At 37.2% G+C, this 19,231-nt stretch overlaps 1 protein-coding gene across 1 annotated transcript in view; it reads right to left on the bottom strand.

The window, feature by feature from the left end:
* The window catches only part of CORIN (corin, serine peptidase), a gene marked incomplete at its 5' end in the record, with an annotated part of 109,747 nt that extends 92,221 nt beyond the window's left edge, over positions 1-17,526 (bottom strand). The window contains one exon of the mRNA XM_010019355.1: positions 17,382-17,526. Coding sequence (XP_010017657.1) covers positions 17,382-17,526 — 145 coding nt within the window. The remainder of the gene's footprint in view (positions 1-17,381) is intronic.
* Positions 17,527-19,231: the final 1,705 nt, after the last annotated feature.

Below are 19,231 nucleotides of genomic sequence, written 5' to 3'. Positions count from 1 at the left end.
TCTTTCCCTTTGTTTCTTTAATTTTGAGAGAAAACGTAGGCATAGGTGAAATAGAAACAGAAGCTACTGCTAGAAAACACTCTCAAGCTTGAACTCAAGCACCAACAAATTTAATAGTTACCATATTGGCATACTCATGCTTGCATTTGCATGGAAAACCACAGTTGAGTAGCTAAATTCCTAGTCTGGGATTTAGGAGACCACTGTTTATGTTCTTCTGTATTAATATGAAAAAACAAAGCCATTTTCCCCTTCAGGAGAAAATCATGTTTTAAAAAAAAGAAAAAAATTCAAAATGTTCTTAGGACAAGAATACCCCTAAAGATCTACCATGGGTCTATTGCTACTATTACTTCACATATACTTGGGTCTATTCCAACTTGTATGAGTAATTAAACATAAACTGAGCTAGAAGACAAAGTGATTTATTAGGTCACTGCTTGAAATACTGGGGTCTAGGGAGATGCAAACCTATGGTCTGACTTGGGATGTAGTTACTGGATACCTTAACTTCCATGGTGGGGGGTGTGTGTGTGAAATCTTTAGTAGGAGCAGCACAAGGCAGGGAATTTCTTGCTTCTGTGCCACATGCAACATATCCCATCCAGCTATCCCCACGGTGGTTCTCATACTGCTCTTTACTAAACAGAAAACTGGGCCAGGCTAGTTCTTTGCAGATTCCAGTACTGGCAGAACACCAAATACAAGTATGAAATGCTGGGTAGAGACAAAAAGATTATTTCATTTTTGAATTAAACATAGCTAAATGACAGAGAGGATTGGGATAACCTCTAGGCAGAGCAAGGGATTGCAAATAAATTCAACTGCTCTGTTTCAAAGATGCACATGAAACGTGAAAAGACCCAAGGGTCCTCTGCATAATATTTGCTATTTATTAAAAAAAGACAAAACAAGCAAACATAAATCTTATGCTTTTTGAAACATTTAACAAGTCCTTTGACGCAGGGAGGAGCTGAACAGGAACCAAACCCATGTTCATTCAGGATGCATGCCTTTTCTAGCACTCTGTCAAGTACATTCAGAATAGCCCACAGCTGGAAAAAAAACCACATGCCTTATGTCTATCTACCTTGCTCCTTACTCAGTTCTTTCCCAGTGAAAAGTCTACAGGCCCAGCGCTGTCCCCACACTCCCCTGGATGATGCCAAGTGAAGAAAAGTGCAGCAGAAGATGATCAAGCTCAGTCATGTTCTTTTTCATATTAAGGTTGGAACATTGTCACAGATCTCCACTGAAACTTTCTTTGTGAAATGGCAGGGGGGTTATTGGACTGTCTGCTTGGAGAGAAGTACGAGAGACTTGGCACAAAAGAAAAGGGATATTAAATATACATATGCATACACAGCAGTGAGTGAAAGAAACAAAATCAGATACCAATACCTCTTGTCCCAGCGCATATTCCATTAGTTTACAGGATGTTTTTCTAGGAAGAATGTCAGCCCTCGCTCTGTCTCATTCTTCCTGTCTCCCCAAATCACCAGTATTAAAAAGAGGGAGTCTGCTTCATTTGAAATGAAAACATCCCACCCAGTCTCATACACTCCCCTGGTCAGTCTCTCACTTCACTGCTTAACTGCAGACTTCTTTGGTTTCAAAGACAAAAAGAATACCAATAAAATTGTACTGATACTTATCTTGAAAAAACATTCTTCATTCTTTAATATAATTATTCTTTAGTATATGTCCTTTTTGTGTTAAGCACTGATTGACAGATGAACAGAAAATTACTGCACATTTCTTAATTCTGTGAATACACACTACTGAACCTATTGGTTCACATAATTCCTGATGGTTTTGCGATCAGAAAACTCTCCCGTGAACCATCGTAGTGACTTAGAAACACAGCCCATGCCTTCAGAAAACATTTCAACTTGAAGTCACGCGAAGTCAAAACCCTCAACAGGAAAAACATTCCTTCACTTGCTTTCCAACAGGGAGGATACATTTATCTCAGAAGCTGGGCTTTGGTAAGGGCTAGCACTATGTGTTCAGGAAAAAAAGTCTAAGAATTTAGGGCAAATATAAGGAACAACCACCTAGGAAGATAACAACAACTTTTGGCAACCTAAAATCTTGAGTTTTCACAAGTCAGAGACTGCCACTGGACTACTGTGTTTTTAAAAGGCCCCAACAGACCAATCCCTCATCAAGTTCTCCGAGCATTTTCATACTTTCTGGTTTTCTCATCATCCCACAGCAATGAGTTCCATGTTGTCTCTTTTTTGTCCGATAACCAATAATAATAATAATAATAAAAAAAAAGGCAGAACAACCAAAAACACCAAAAAACCAACCAAATAAAAAGCATCTACTGATACAATGAAACCAGATGACTAATTGTTTCCTGTTTCATTTCGCCAGGACACTCAAAATGGTATGAGTACCTGCCACAACCACTCACTCCTCAGCCAGCTGTTTTCCGGAAGGAAAACATTGTCGTCCTCCTATTAGTGCCTCCTCACTAAGCAATTTCATGCCTCCATGGGTCTGGTTGCCTGCTATGTGCCTTTCTCAATTCTATTATCTTTCTGAACTTAGACACTGATGTAATGAGATTTTCTGGTTTATTCTTCGCAGAGTTCAGGACAACACCTAAGATGCTCTTTGCCTTCTTGACAGTCATGGAGCCAGACTGCTGTCACAGCAATCCCTCAGGTCTTTGTTTATTTGGTGGCAAAGCTAGCTGAGAGTCCAGCATTGTACTACGTAGAGTCAGGATTCCTCCTCACTCTCCAGCATTCTTTTGAGCCTATTGGCACCATCATCTAAACATTTTATCAGTCACTTCCTCCACTATGAGACCTTTATGTGATTCCCAGCTATTCATTTTAAGACAGCTAATTTTGTATTAGCAGATAGTTTGTTGAGTATTCACTGTTTTTCCAGATCAGAAAACCCTGTAAGACGCCATCAATAATCTTGGACTGGGAAGCTTAACCATTCATTCTTATTTTTCCTTTTGTCTTTTAATAAGCAATTAGCCTGTGAGAAGAATAGCTTTAAGCCTTCTCAGTGAAGACCCTCAATAACAGCGTTCTGAAAAGCCAAGTATGTTGTATTAACCAGCATTTTCAATGACTCCTTCAAAGAACTCTCTTAACAGAGTTGTGAGCCATTGCTTCCCCTTGTAAAATGAAAATAAACTTCTTCATCTCTTCCTCATTGTATCATGCATTTCCATCTACCCATTAATCTATTCTGTACTAGAATTTCTGCCACAGAACTTCCTTCTGCTTCAAGGACTTTTAAATAATTGATGTCATATGTGCCAAATTTCATTCCTCTCCAGTTAGTAACTCAGCAATGTCTATCTTGTATTATTTTAAAGTCTAGAGTGAATACCATATGGCCAGAATGTTTATCATTTCTCTTGTTAATGTATTCTAATGTCTTTTATTGAAGCTGTGGTTCACCTATAAAGCAAATTCAGTACTAGGAATACTAACACCAGACCAAGAACATTACAGCTACATGAATGCCAGTTGAAATGTGTTGAGAGAATTTTGTCTGGTTTGTTTTGCACTGGCAGTCTCTATGTTGTATGACATATCATTTGTCTTTTAACACCCTGCACAAAACCAGCATAAAGTCCAAGTTATGCAAGCTCATTAAATCAACAGAAATGCACTCACCTCCCCATATTTGAACCAGATAAAACTTGTACTGATGGATGATCTGCTAGTATGCATTGATGATGGAACATCAGCCTAACACTTCATTCGGAGATTAATTTCCTTCTAAGATACACCTTAAAAGCTCAAACCATTTTACATGGGTTCAAAAGTGATTACATAAGTTCATGGGAAAATGGTCATCAGGACTCACTGTAGATAATCGGAATCTGCTACTATATAATGTTGAAGTGTCTCTGTATGCTAGCCCTTGTTTACTCTTTAGGTATATGCTAATGTTTGCAGTTGGATCCAGACACTAAGTGTCCTGGGTTCAGCTACAGCAGTCATTTTTTCTCCTTCTTAGTAGCTGGTGCAATGCTGTGTTTTTGACTTTCAGCCTGGGAACAACGCTGATAACACCGGTGTTTTTAGTTGTTGCTAAGTAATGTTTACTCTGACCAAGGACTTTCTCAGTCTCATGCTTTGCCAGAGAGGAGGGGAAGCCAGGAGGAAGCAGAGACAGGACACCTGACTCAAACTGGCCAAAGAGCTATTCCATACCACAGCACATCATGCCCAGTATATAAACTGGGGGGAGTTACCCGGAAGGCCCAGATTGCTGCTCGGGTCGGGCTGGGTATCGGTCGGTGGGTGGTGAGCGGTTGTGTCCTTTTCCCTTGTTATTCCTCTTATCATTATTATTGGTAGCAGTAGTGGTTTGTATTATACCTTAGTTACTGGAGAGCTGTTATCTCAACTCGTGGGAGTTACATTCCTTCAATTCTCCTCCCCATCCCTGCGGGAGCGGGGGGAGGAAGGAAAAGGGGGGGAGTGAGTGAGCGGCTGCGTGGTTCCAAGTTGCCGGCTGGGCTTAAACCACGACACTAAGCAAGAGACTTAACTTGATCTACTACCACCATTCCCATGTGGTCATTAGGCTTTACTTGTCCCAGATATATCCTTCTTACTCTAAAAAGCTATTCCAATCTCACTATTCCAAAATTTATTTTTATCTCATCACCCAGTTTTTCCCCATCTACCTCCACATCAGAACACGTAAGAACTTCCTGTGGACACCAGAGCATGTTCTTTGTTACCTTAGAGTTCTCTTCAAGAAGCAAAGTTTAGCGGGAAAGATCAAAGAGACTGATGATGAGTGTGCAAGAAGCTGATCTGCAAAGGCCAGGACAAACGACATAGTGAGGTGCCCTGTGTACTAGGCAAATTCCAGTGCCTTCCAGTCCTCCATGCTTTGCACAGCCATGGGAACACATAGTTATTTTGAGACCAAGTTCTTCTGGCTCACCAAAAAAAATATTTTTTTTTTTTCAATATATCTGCACACAGAATTAAGGCAAGGTCGACATGAGTACAGGGAAGCAAAACACTTTGAAGTGGAATCAAAGACTGAGGTTATGATTAGTAACATACTAGTTCCTGATGTCTCTCACAGCAGGAGAAAAATCTAACTTGAAGCATCTCATTTTGGAATGGAGGGTTTTTTTCTTGTTGTTTGGTTTTTTTAAAGAAACCTGTGGTATGTCAAATTTGTCTTTGCAAATCTTTTGTCCTTTTCTCCTTACACAGAAGAAACTACCTCACAGTAGAATCTCAAGCAGTCATGCCTACTAAAAATACATGCAGTCATACTACTGTTGGAATGAAGTGCACTGACCAGAACAGAGCACATACTTACCTATTTCTTCACAGGCTACAAATGCCTTTTTATATAATACAAAGCCCAACTATTTGACAGTTTAGAAATCCAGACCTAAGGCTGTCCTGAGCCACTGTAGCACTGTTCCTGCATCAACACGGGAGGGAAAGATATCACCTCCCGTACACACACGTGTGTATTATATCCATATCAAAAGAGTTCATTCCAACATAAGGGGAAAAAAAAGTTTTACACTGTTTCAGCTATACTTCCTAGAATTCCAGGTGTCTCAGGCATGATGATTAGGGAGATTAACACAAATACAGAATCTTACACAGTATCTATACTGTGTCTACCCACTTACTAAGACTGCAATGCAAAGACACAATCTTCTAGAATAGGAACAGTTAGACACCACAACACAACAAATACGACCTAGTTAAGAAAAATAGGCAGAATACTGCCCTACAATTTTGTTCAACATTAAACATCATGCCACTAACTTTGAGGTGTCCTTTGCTACAGTAATTATGGAAAACTCTATGGGTTGGAAGTATCTATAGTGTAGCAGCACACTACAGGTCTACGCTGTTCCTTGGCATGGTGATAATAAACGAAGTTACTAAAAGAGGTTTAAAAAAAAAAAAAAATCAGTCACTAATAGGATACAAGTGTGCATTTATATACACTCATTCTGAATCTGGGGGGAGAGGGGAAAATAAGAGAAACCTGTATATGAAATATCATTTAGCAAACAGAACCTACAGAAAGCCTGTGGAGCCACTACAGCCTACAGGACAGAGAAAATACTGACAAGTCATTGATTCATAGTAATATATTATTTTTGAAAGCTAATTTTTTGAGTAAAAAATTAAAATATCACTGAAATGCCCTCAAAGGGAAATCTCCTCTGTGTACCAGGAGGTGTTTTAAAAAATAAGGTCTTATTCAAAGGTTTTCCCTACTTTTACTTCAGTCCAGGAAGAACAAGAAAGAGACGTAACAGCTGTTTACCAACTTTTAGCTGCCTGTTTGATGATGGGATAGGTGGGGACAAACTCCTGAAGGGAGAATGCTAAAAAAACAAAATAATAAAATAATCTCATAACTAGTATCAGGTCTTACAATTTAACTGAACACAGAGGAAAGACACATAGACCTACTCCTCAAAATAACATGGAATTCAGTGGCCTTGCAGAAGTGATCACCACTGTCAGATACCATCTCCTCATTATCATTTTACAGAAACTTAAAAAGTACATTTATTCGAGTGTGCCACTTCTAGGTCAGTGGCTATCTCATCTATTTCTGATCTCTCTATGACCTGGAATAAGCTTTTCTCTGTGTCCTGGTGGGATCAGGAGCAAAGAAATTATATGCAGCTTAAGAGAAACAAATTCATTTTAATATGGTACCCCAACATTTCAGTTGTTTGCAAAACAGTATCAGCAAACTGTTCACTACCTAATGAATCAATAGAACTACCAGAGCACTAATGAAATGCACCTACTTTCATAGTCAAACAAAAAACAACCCCAAACAAAACAAAACTGAAAAAAAAAAAAAAACCAAGCAAAACAAAACCACCAAACTGATCACAGTTAATTATTATTCTCTCTACACATTTTGATTATAATCCTCAGAAACATCTCCAGAACTTCACTGCTACATAAAGAAACTGCTTCAAATTAGAAAAGAACTTAGCCATTAACATTGAAAAAGTTATAACTGCAGTTACATCTCAAGTTCAGGAAGGTACTTGTCACATACCTAATTTTAAAAAAACAGAAAATTCAGTCCACACACTGAAAGCTATCTACCATAACTCATTTCAGCCTTGGTACGCATGCATAACTACACCAATTGAAGAACATATTATAAGTATTCATACCTGAAAGAATTTACTGCATCTTCCTCAACAGGGTCGATCAAATGTTCTGATAAGAAACCAGTTGCTTGCAACATGGAATGTGCATAACAAAATAAATTGTCGGAAGGGACACATTCCTCAGAACTCATGGGAACACATTAGGAAGCATGCCAACATATGTTCTGTACTTTTTGAGTCAGAATTACAGAGCCAAATAAAACACAAACTTACTTTTTTTCTGATCCATTTTTTGTGACACAGATGGATGGGTAGGACTTAATACTGGAAGACTGGTCATCTCCTCAGTGTTGTTAAAGGATGCATCTGTAGACCACAAAGTCACCTCCTCCACAGTGGCAAAGAGCTGGGTGCTATCTTCAGAACCCCCTGCCAAAGCAGCATCATATGCAGGTTGAGAATTGAGCACTGTGGCTTGAGTTGCAAGAGCAAAATTATTTTCCTGGAAAGTCTCTCTAAATATATTTGAGTTCTTGTTCATTTGGTCAACGTGGGATAAAGGCATGGTGGTCCACGAAGAAGGCTGTGTACTGAGATCCATTGTGGGATCGGTCTTGGAACTGTTTTCAGCCATGTTTGGCAAAAGATCACCAGATGTTTCAATGTCACCATTAACTGTGAGGACCTCGCTTCCATTTGAATAAAAGCATGTTTTTTCTAACACACCTGGAAGAAAGGGAAAAAAGCACAAGAATTACCATCACCTGGAAGGACATGTGTTACCAATTTGTTTTGGAAAGTTAGTAATAAATGTAATGGCACAGATTCAAAAAGCAATATTTATTTCAATGTTAAAATTAAAAAGAACTAAAGATTTTCATGTAGCAGCAAAATAGCAATAGCACATCAGAACAAAAGCTATGGCTTCTGTCAGATAAACAGAGAAAGATACAGAGAAACAAGTACTTCCGTGAACTAAAAATTACTGATTTGTAGTATGTCACTGAACTCCTACATGTTTATAATTATAGAGTGTAAATTGTTTTGGTTTCATAGTACCACCATCTTTGGAAAACTAATTCTGAAGCTTCAAGAGAACCAATACATTTTTAATATATTTTATGTTCACTAACTTTTAAAATGGAAAGAGGTATTGTTCTCTATATATAGGATTATGTAATTTAACTTCCACTGCTAAATGTAGGTCCATGACTACTCTCATTTTTCTCTGATACCAGATTTTAAACATATAGTTGTATCCAAAATTTTAGGCATTTACTGTATTTTTTTATTATTGTTCATTTTTTTTTAATCGCAGACAGAGACTTCGCTTAATTGTATTTATTGAACAGCTGCAAGTAATCATAGTTCACAAATCAAACAGCTGCATAACACTAAGGAGAGTGCATCAGGGCATTCAATAGAAATAGAATATACTTTTAACCTCTATTACTGAAATATTTAATTAGTCCAAATAAAAAAGAAGGCACCTCAAATGTATATGACATATACATTATCTATAACAAAAACTAAATATATTAACTCAATTTTTTAACTAAATATATTAAATCATATTTAATGTTAGAAGAGAAGCACCACCTTATCACAATATAAGAAATGTCTGTTAAACAGCAGAAGCGATTTTTGCCAATAGCTAGTCATGTGAAAGAGTTTAGCAACTGTAATAAAGACAGTTCAGGCAGACCTGATCACAGAAAATTGAAAGGAAACCCTCAAAAACATAAAATCTCTCAATTGTTTCTACATACCCTGGCAACAATTGATAATTTTAACAGCTTTTCTTGTTGACTGTTCCTAACAGTGATATTTAAGCATTCATCTCACATTGTTTCAAGACAATACAGTAAAAACAAGGGACTGAAGATATGTCCTTTCAACAATGGGAGACTCGTATGAATCCATTTTTCTTTGGAAAATTTCTTTGGAATTTACCCAAATTCCAAAGAAAAGGCCTAAAAAACTACTTTCTCCAGCTGGGCTCCATGTAGAAAGTTTCCTGCTTATCCTTTCAGCTCTTTTTCTTCTCTCTCAGCCCTACTAAAAGCTACAGCCTCTCAAGCCAAAAAGGTAGTCACACCTGAAGCCCATTAGCAAGAATTCACCTCCTGTTGTTCTCTACAAACTATCTGAACTTAAAGCAAATGGCACAGATTTTTCTTTCCACTCTTCTGTGTAGAGATCCTTCATTAGCTGCTTGGTACAGATGACTCTTGAGTCCACACAACACCGACAACCCTCTCTCCTGAATTTTGTTTTCAGTTTAGTTATTGAATTTACCAAAACGCCATGATCACCTCTTAGTCAGGCATCATTCACCCAGCACCATTCTAGACTCTCCCTAGCCAAACCCACTGCTCTGCCAACTCCAGGCACCATACGCAGTCCATACCCACTCAGATATTCTGACCCCTTTCCACTGTTGCTACTGAATTCCTCTTCTCACCCCTTCATGCACTCTGCAACTAGACTAAATCAGCTGACTGGCCTGACATTCAAGGACTGGGCAGGAGGAAATCTTTATTAATCACAGCTACAAATAACTAAAAATGCCAAAGAAGCCAACCTCCATTTACAGTCTGAAGTGACTTTGGGTTGAAAAGCTTTCTAAGTGAGAAGAATAAGAGGACTGGAATGGGCAATTCTTAGCATTTTCTTTTTCGTTGAGTAACTTCTATTACAGCAACTGGAACCAGAAAAAGAAACAAAACAAAAAACAAAAAACAAAAAACTAACTCAGAAGATTCCTAAAACATAATGGGGTTCAATGAAAGAATTGCCATTTGAGATTTACCATATCCTCATTTATCCAGCCTGGATTGTTTTGGCTCCAGTGTCACTAACTGTGAGCAAAATAAATCTTTATGTCTAACTTCTATTGGAAGAACCCACGGGAACTTTATATATATACACACGTTAAGGTTTCTGTTCTTCCACCAGCAAATGTTCATAATTCATTGGGATTTTGAGGAATTTACTGCATGTGTTTTACTGAAGCAACTAAATATCTCCCACCTGCAAACTATTTCAGCAGTAATTTCTTTTTCCTTGAGTTCTCTAGTCAGGCCACATGGGAAAAATGAATATGCTATTTTTTCACAAATGGGGACCAGTAGTAATATGATTGTGACTGATCACGGTCAGATATTGCGCTCACTTGTAGCTTTACTCGGATGCTTTGATTCCAAATACCACTTTGAATCTGAAACATTTTGAATGATTCAGAAGACTACTTTGTTTCAAGTTTCAAACTTCAGTAGTTTTTTTCTGTAGTTTTCAAAAAGTTAAAATGAGATTTTTTTTCTTTTTTCCCCTCCCTTGGAAAAGTGCATAATTTTCTTCCATAAATCAACAATAACTGAGGGGATTGTTTTCACATTCTCTCTCCTACTCCCTAGGCTCATCTCTTCTCCTCAACACAGACATAGAAAAAGCCTGGAAAACATTGGTCCCAAAGAGCCATGAATAATGATTTTAAATTAAAGAAAAATTATTAGCTATTTATGTATCACTCAGCAGAATAGCAAGCAATACAGGTAAACTCTTGAAATAAGTTTTAAAAAATTTATTGGTTCAATAGAGTGGACCAACAAATACTGTTATGGAAAATATTGAAGTTACCCACTGGATTCTATCCTCTGCCCACTCAGCCTTATTTCAGCTATGGCTATCACTACACATAAGGTCATTGACTTCTTCTACCAAGATCCCCAAATGCTTGTTTGCTTCTTCAGCCCATCTTCCCAATAATATCATTTTTTTGTTCTATTTTCACAGTTTCCTAGTGCTAACAACTCCCGTTCTCTTCTGGACAGGTGTACCACACAACAAAACTCGTCTACACAAAAGGCTTCCCAATTGTATCATTTCAGCTGACAATGAGTAGCATTAAAATTATTTTTAACATTTTTTTTTCCCCAAAAAATAACATAACCCTGGACTCTGATGCACATGCCCTTGAGAAAGGCAGGCACAGACCTCTGGCTAGTTCTAGATGACAATTCTGTCTCCACTTAGTATGTGAGGGTTTTGGACCACATTCCTGAGTCACCTTGTTCTCCCCCCACGTCTCATCTTCCTCTCATCTCCCCTTCCTTTCATCTTCCCAAGGCATGGTAGGGAATTCAAGCACTTAATTCCAGCTACAGAGTGCGCTCTGAGTTAGGGTCCCATATACTTCGATTCTTACCCTTTTTGCCTCCTAAAAATATTACTGTAAATCTTCAACCTTAAATTAAACTTCCTGGAGATTTTTCATCATCAAAAAGCCCTAAAGGAACTATTTAAATTGTAAGATACCTAAGAAAACAGCATGATGCTTTAAAACAGTCCATTCTTTTTTAATTTCTTGAGTAATAAGGACTGAATTACTCTCTATCAATGCCTGCTAACAGCCATACAACACACACAGAACATGCATTTTATTCATGTATACATGCACACTACATCCAGCTATTCCTCAGATTTGAGTTCATACAAAGCTGTAGACAGTAAATCATATGCCAGGTAGTTAAACAGTTGAGAAATAGCTGTAACTATTTTGGATTTGTCTCCAGCTACAGCTGGACATGTCCAAATGTCAGAAACATAGAGCATGCTGGCCTTTGCTGTGTTTGGTACAAAACCAAGGAATTGGCACCAGGCCCATTCAGCTCAAAGTGATGCTTTGCCAACAGTTTTGCTGATCATTTTCCAGTTGCTGTTCACTACTGGGGAATTAATGTTTTAAATGGACAGTTATGAGATCTAAGAAATAATCACACTGTTCAAGCTGTTAAATTGAGATTTTGGCAGTGTATACCGTGTGTGATTTTTAGCAGTTCACAACAGGAAATCTCCCGAAGACCAAGTTTATTTAAGAAGCTAATGAAACAGAGCAAAGCAGCCTACCAAGTATGTGTAATGAATGAGGGGGTTACACAGGTAATAAAACAGTTTCACTGCTACACAGGACACAACCACTGTGATTTCTTCTGCAGAGTCTGTCCCTATGATCATGCACTCTGAAGAAGTGGGCACATCACTGATAATATGAAGATCCCATAGCATACCAAACCATTGCACATCAGTAGAGCTGCGGTCATAGACTATATCCTGCTCCTCCTGTCAAGTAAAGACATTACCTTAAACCGTTTACCAGCTGCCCAAAGGGCCAAAATTAGCTCAGTTTTAATTAATTTTTTTTTCCAACTTAACAAGTGACTTACACAATGAATCAGTTCCCACATCAAACAGAACTCAAAGTAAACTTTGTGGAAGGCATCTTCTAAAGAAGCTGCAGAGCAAAGCCAGGCTCCTAAGGTGATGTGCAGAAAGGAGAGATTTTGCCTTTCATCAGCTTCTGGCTTTCAGGTAACAAAGTTGCAGCAGCAAAAATATCTGGATCATACCAAAGTGCTGGAAGGGAAGATAGTAGCTATCTTTCTTTCTAACAGCTGTTGCTGCCTGAAAGTTCCCAGTTACAGTCATAAGACTGCAGTCTAATACAAAATCTTATCTGGTGTCTTTCTTTAATCCTGTCTCTTGAGCACGATGTAACTAGAAATTTTTATTTATGAAGTTTTTCTTAACCCAAGAAATGAAATGTAACATACACATAATGGCTCTATCGCAATTCAGAAACCAATCCCAAACTCTGTGCCTGTGTTACTCATTTTGCACTGGTTAATGAAGAAAGAGCCATGTGCTCCTTGGTAACCAGTTATGCCACGCCAGAATCCATGCTTCAGTCATGCTGACTGCCATATAGTCTGCCCTGGGATACAGTCCTCTGGAGATTCTCCATTAATATACCTGTGTTGGCAAGATCAAATAAAGAATCGGCAGATCATTTAGCTGATGATTACCATCTTCCATCAGAAAAACTCCCAGGACCAAATGGCTTATAAATATGTTAGTGTTAAACTCCTAAACTTAAATACCTGTCTTACAGAAAATATTGGCACTGATTGACAATGGAATTCTTTATATTTCATGTTGCTTTCACAGTTGCAACTTTTGGGTCTCCATGCTGCTAGTCACTTTAGATTTTGAGGACGTGTCACATGCCTCAAGGCTCAATGTGACTTGGAGAACTACCAGCAACTCCAAATGATTCAGGGTTCAAGATCTTTTTACTCTAGAGTATAACTCCCTGCAACTTTAACTTCCTCTTTGTGGTGAAAAATTCCTTATGGGCCATTACAGTTGGGTTCCTAAAGTGATGCAGGAATCTTGACATGTGTATTACCTTATGAATGTCCAACAGCCATAAAGCTAAGCCTAGCAATTTTACTATAATGTACTTTTCTTTATGTTTATTCTGGGAAGAAGACAGAGCTCCTCCTGTGTTCTCGGGAGGGGAAGGGAAAGGAGAACACAGACCTCAGATAATTTAACAGTAATGATCATTGTTCAACCAGTGACACACAAAAACACTGACAGCATCATTCAGGTGGGCAGAATCTTGCTACAGATTTCCCAAACAACAGAATGATTTGAGAACAAGGATAAATCCTTGTATAAGTATGAACCAGCCTGGGCAGTTCTCAATAGCCCAAAAATTACATCTGGACTGCAAAAGTCTGACATACATTAAACCATTCCTTATGTATGCCGCAAGGCTCGTTCTGAATTCTGCAGAAAACAATAGACAAAGCATTAGTTGGGGATGGCTGTTAACAGGAGGTGGTGGAAGACCACATAAGTATGAATTGAGGATACTGATGTGAAGGAATGGGACATCTACCATGGAGTGCATTTATCACTATTAAATAAATATAATTGATTTTCCTTTATGGAACTGTAAGTATAAAACATTTTGTTTTCCCAGATAAATAACTGCAATGGTAAGCAATTAGGGTGCATTCAAAAAAGATTTAATTTGATATAATGGTCACCAGCCATGAAGGACTTTTTGCTAACAATGTTTCAAGTGGTTTAGAACAATTCCATTCTGCAAGGAAAAGAATGAAAATGCTCAAGGTTTTTCATTCTTACAAACATGCTAATTTTCACTGTTGTAATGTTTGCACACTATTCATTACTTCAGGATTGTTTTTTCAGTGTAAGCAAACTGGGACATAGACTACAGACTCTAAGATAAGTTGAAGGTGATCTTAGATGTCTCCATTTTAAAGGAAGATTTAGCTATTCAAACCATGGATTCAGTTATTGTTTATCTGGAAAGTGATGAAAACTTATTATACTAGCTATAATTCCCAGTAAAAAAATAAAAAATTATCAGTCTTATTAGCAGGTTCTTGATGTCCATAGGGGCTAGATGAAAGTGTAAGGCATCAGTAATTTCAGTCATGAATAATCTAGCCTTCCCCCCTCCTTTGAATATATATTGCTAAGTTATATCTTCATGGTTAAGGTCTCGCATGTTAGGTCTTCAGCAGTCCAAAGCAACCACCATTCATAAGCCTTCCTGTCCTCTGATGTAACACAGGCGATCAGCAAATTAGTATGGTCATGGTCACCCTCTATAGGCTAGACTTTCTTCATAGCAACTGGTACTGCCTCTACTTCAACGGGTGAAACAACATCCATTCATTACAAAGTTTTCTTCTACAGGTTGATGCACATGCTATACTCCTGGTGAGAGACAGAAGAATATGCAGAGCCAGAGTGCAAGTACTTAAGAGAAATCAAAGCTAAACAACTCACCTTGATATTTTCTTCTATGAACCGTAAGTATCTTGTATCTTTAGTTAAAATAATGTGTGTCTCTACTGATAATTTGCTTTGTCCTTTCTTTGTACACAGCTCTAACAAAATAACTTTTTCCAAGGGCTTTGCATCTTGAATACTTCGATGGTAAATAATTTTTGAAAGGTTGATTAATGACATATTCTGAAAGCAGGCCTCCATGGCACACCTTGAGTAGGATATTCTCTATTACTACAACATAAGTCTACTACTCTCTTCCTTCCACCTACACCAACTTCTCAATTTCTTCAAATCAGAGCTTGCAGTGATGTGCAGGCAACAAAACAGGTGTAAGGAAAGTGAATAGGAAAGTTCTAAGGTGCATGCACACTTTTTTGTGTATATATGCCTCATTTAATTAAAAAATATTACAGAAGGAAAAGAATAATTACCTACATATTTACCATGGGAAACAAAATGCTTGTAAAATAGAAAAGGTCTAATTTTCTGATGAGTTTGTTACCAAAGTAACAAAACAAATCAAAAAGTTCATAAGGTTCTAAATGATATACCAAAGCTATCTATTTATGTTCTAAGCACCAGTGAAAGATACTAGAATGACAACCACAGAATTTAACACCTCTATTTCATGAAAAATAAGAACAGAATTTCATATATATAGAATAAGTTGTGTTAGCCAGTCACAGAATCACAGAATTGTTAGTGTTGGAAGGGACCTTTAGAGGTCAGCTAGTCCAACCCCCAGATAATCTAGTCCAGCCCCCAGGACTGTCAACTTATTTCTTACATTGTAATTCATCATACCAATATTAGACTGTAACAGAATTCAGTTATTATTGATCTGAAATGAAATGCATATCAACTACTATATTCTCAATAAATAGAGCAGACTATATTATATAGCCCACAAAATTTGTTCATTTAATTCCAGTCATCAATATATTTGTGTCTAGGCTATCAATGCACATAAAAAGAAAGCTGCTGAGAAGAATGCTAAATTATAATTGTACAAATTCAAAAGATGCTGAAGGAAACTTTGCCAGTTTTAGACTTGGGTAATACCACCATGTGTTATTCTTCACCGTACAGTAATAACATTGAGTTAAGAGGAGATAGTCCTGATTTTTGCTGTCTAAGTAGGATCAGACAAGGTCCCATTTCCCCAGAGGATTTCATGCATTTTAATGAGTACTATGTCGATACATGCCTCAGAAGGAGATTGAGTAGAGCTGACATAAATACACCTGCTTTTTTATCTGCTTTCTCACCAAAGAATGAAAATCTAGGGCAGAGGATATGAGGGATACAAATGGAATGCTGAACATAAGGAAAGTAAATTGAATGGCATCATATTTCCTAATTGACAGACTTACTTGATCTTAATCCGTTTCAGACTGCTCGTAGTTTAAAGATACATCCCAAGACTTACTTGTCAATCATAACATTGACTAGCTTTGGGGTTTTTTTTACTTCCCTAATTTAAGCTAAATGAAAAGAACAGGCCTACAAGGTCTTGTTGCAAATCCTTTGCAGGCTGAATTGAGAAAACAGATTTAAGTTGTCTTGATTTTGACAGTGCTGAAGGTGATACTGAGACATGGTTCTTTTCTTTCTGTGCTTGCTAAATGTTTGACTGTATGATGTGCACTGCTGGGGGTTTAAAATAGGAAAATAGATTTATATCTATATAGCTCATATATTACCCACTTTTTACAGATGTGCTTCTGAAGCACTTGAAGCTCAACTAGAAAATATTCTCATTAACAAAAAAAAAAAGTAAAAATCCCAGCAGCCCTCAGCACTGAAAGCTGATGATTCTTTTATTTTTTTTTTTTTTTTTTTGTCTGAAGAATTAATACTTTAACCTAGCATTACTGTTTTGCTCATGTTGTAGTTGAAGCAATTTAATGACAAGGTATGTCAGCTTCTCTAAAGGTAACAAAGGGAAGGCTTTTTAAAAAGAAATTCTAACAAATTATTACCTGTCACTTCTGTAACAGACACAGAGTTAGTTAACAGACTAAGCGATTATGAAATCTAATTTCCCTAGAACAAGTTTCCACAAAATATACTTGGGGTTCTGCATTGATATATATTTCATATTCAGAAGAAATGAACTTTTATTCCCTTGAACAGTAATATATTGTAGGCTGTTCAGAAAGATTTGTGTCTATTTATAAATTAACCTGAAAACAAAAATCAGATTTGCACATCAGTGTGTAACATGAAGTGATAAATATTCAATTCCACTGACAGTGATCTAAAGTTCTAACATAAATATCTTTTTGTACTTGTAAAATGACTGCTGAAAACCACCTACATACTACACGCTCAAGGTAGCGTAATCCTCAAAAATCTACTTTGAGAAATTAAGAAAAGGTTTCCTCTTCAACACCTTGAATACATTTTAAATATATAAATCTAAATTGCATATTCATTTCTCTACAGAAACATTGTCACTAGGTAGATTAGTTAGTTAGGTAGATGTGCTAAGATACATCTTTAATATCCACAATAACATTAGCACGTGAGAGTCTCAGTTTTAGTCTCCCTAATCAAAAATGTGTCAATTTACTCAATTAGCACTCACCTACAAAGGTAACAAGGATCACCAACAAAAGGATAAGGGCACAAATGCACGGAATCAATATTAGGAGTAAAAGTCGAAGAAACTTGGCAGAAGCCAGTTTCTGAGAGCAACCATCCCCCATATTATCTTCATCTGCTCCTAAGACCTGAAAAACAAAAGAGCACAGTTCTATCATTCTGGTGTTAGTTAGTAACTCCTCAATAGCAATCCTCCCCATTACACAGAACAGCTATATGATTTAAATATATGTTATAAATGGCTTTTAGATTCTTAATTTAAAGTTGTAAGCAAACTCTTTTTGGAAGACAACCTAGTGTAATCCATAGAATTTGGTTTAGTTCACCCGATACCCACAGACTTAGAGCGCCATTGAAATTCTGGAACATTTCTGATGAACTAAAAGTTGGATAGGCATTTCATTGGGAAAAAAAAAAACATAATAAATTCAAACAACAAGGCTGAATGCAGCTTACTTTATAATTAAAACTAAACCACTGCTAATTACTCAAGAGTTCCATGTTCTTACATTTCTTTTATTAAGGAATCAAGGCACTATTGTAATATTTGTTTTAAGTGACAACAGAAGTGATAAGTACTGTTCCACTTATGCACAATAATGCTATCTCATTTTTTAAGTACTTTACAAAATTATAACTTATCACAGTATTCTGTAGCTAATATTCTGCAACTAATATTTTCTGTTCTATAAATGGAATTTAGAATAACAGAGAAAAATTCTTTTCTGAATTCAATTGAGCTACACAAAGTACAAAAATTCAAACCTTTGCAAAAGCCCAGACATGTATGTAACACACACAGACACATGTATATACGTAAAATGGAACTCCATTAAGACTATGATCTCATGTACTGGAAAAATGTCATACTTTTTAAACAGAAACAAAAACAATATTCCAAATGACTATTTAATAGCAAGATTGACACTTATGAAGTTAATACACCTTTATTCAAAAGTGACTAACAATAATCATATTTTTCCCTATGATAAGGTGAAATTGAATGATAGAATTATTAATTGCAAACAATGTCTTCCCAAAGGATGACTAGCAGCTTATCCTCTTTGTCAAGAAGGTCAATCACACTGAAAGTGGTCATGAGAGGACATGAGAGTGTAAATGCACCCATTACCCTGACAGCCTTTCCCCAAAGAACCTAAAGAGACTGAGGTCTACAACATACATATTATTAGTCTTGGAAACGCCAGTCTCTGTGGGTTATCTCTTTGATTAGCTTTGCTCTAAGTGCCTTCCTGTGAAGAACAGGTTACCAGGCCGACAGGCACAAATGGAAGTTGAATTATTTCTTAAGGAACTGCTGCACAGAGACCAGATTTATAGCACACACACACCCTCACTGCCTTGACTGATAAGACTGCAGGCATAAGTGCAATTTTAGCATTATCTTCCATCATTCCACAATGTCTCTTGTTCCAGCATAGCACAAAGACTATTTGTAAGGAAAACTTCCTTGCTGATAGTATTAGAATTATCATCTATTTCTGAAAACCCTGGTTACTAGACATTGCAGGCACTGTACTGACAGAAGTTAAGGAAACTGCATTTGTGTAGTTGTATGTACCTTTTCTAATACTGCTAAGCATCACATGCTATCTGACCTCCTCGAGCCACGTCCACTGCAGTGTCCAATATGACTTTTTTTGCTACTTCTACCGTTCAAAGTAAAGACCAGGTAACACTGCAAATGAATACAGCACCAACATGGCGTAAGGTACTAGCAGTACCTCACTTGATAAACTTCTTCCTATTCCAGTGATTCAGTCTCAACACCATCCTGCTACTGGGCTTATCCAGCAAGCAGGATGTAAGCTG

The sequence above is a fragment of the Nestor notabilis genome, unplaced genomic scaffold (assembly GCF_000696875.1).
Source record: "Nestor notabilis isolate BGI_N333 unplaced genomic scaffold, ASM69687v1 scaffold1248, whole genome shotgun sequence".
Classification (NCBI taxonomy): Eukaryota; Metazoa; Chordata; class Aves; order Psittaciformes; family Psittacidae; genus Nestor; species Nestor notabilis.
This window is presented reverse-complemented; position numbering and strand designations above follow the sequence as displayed.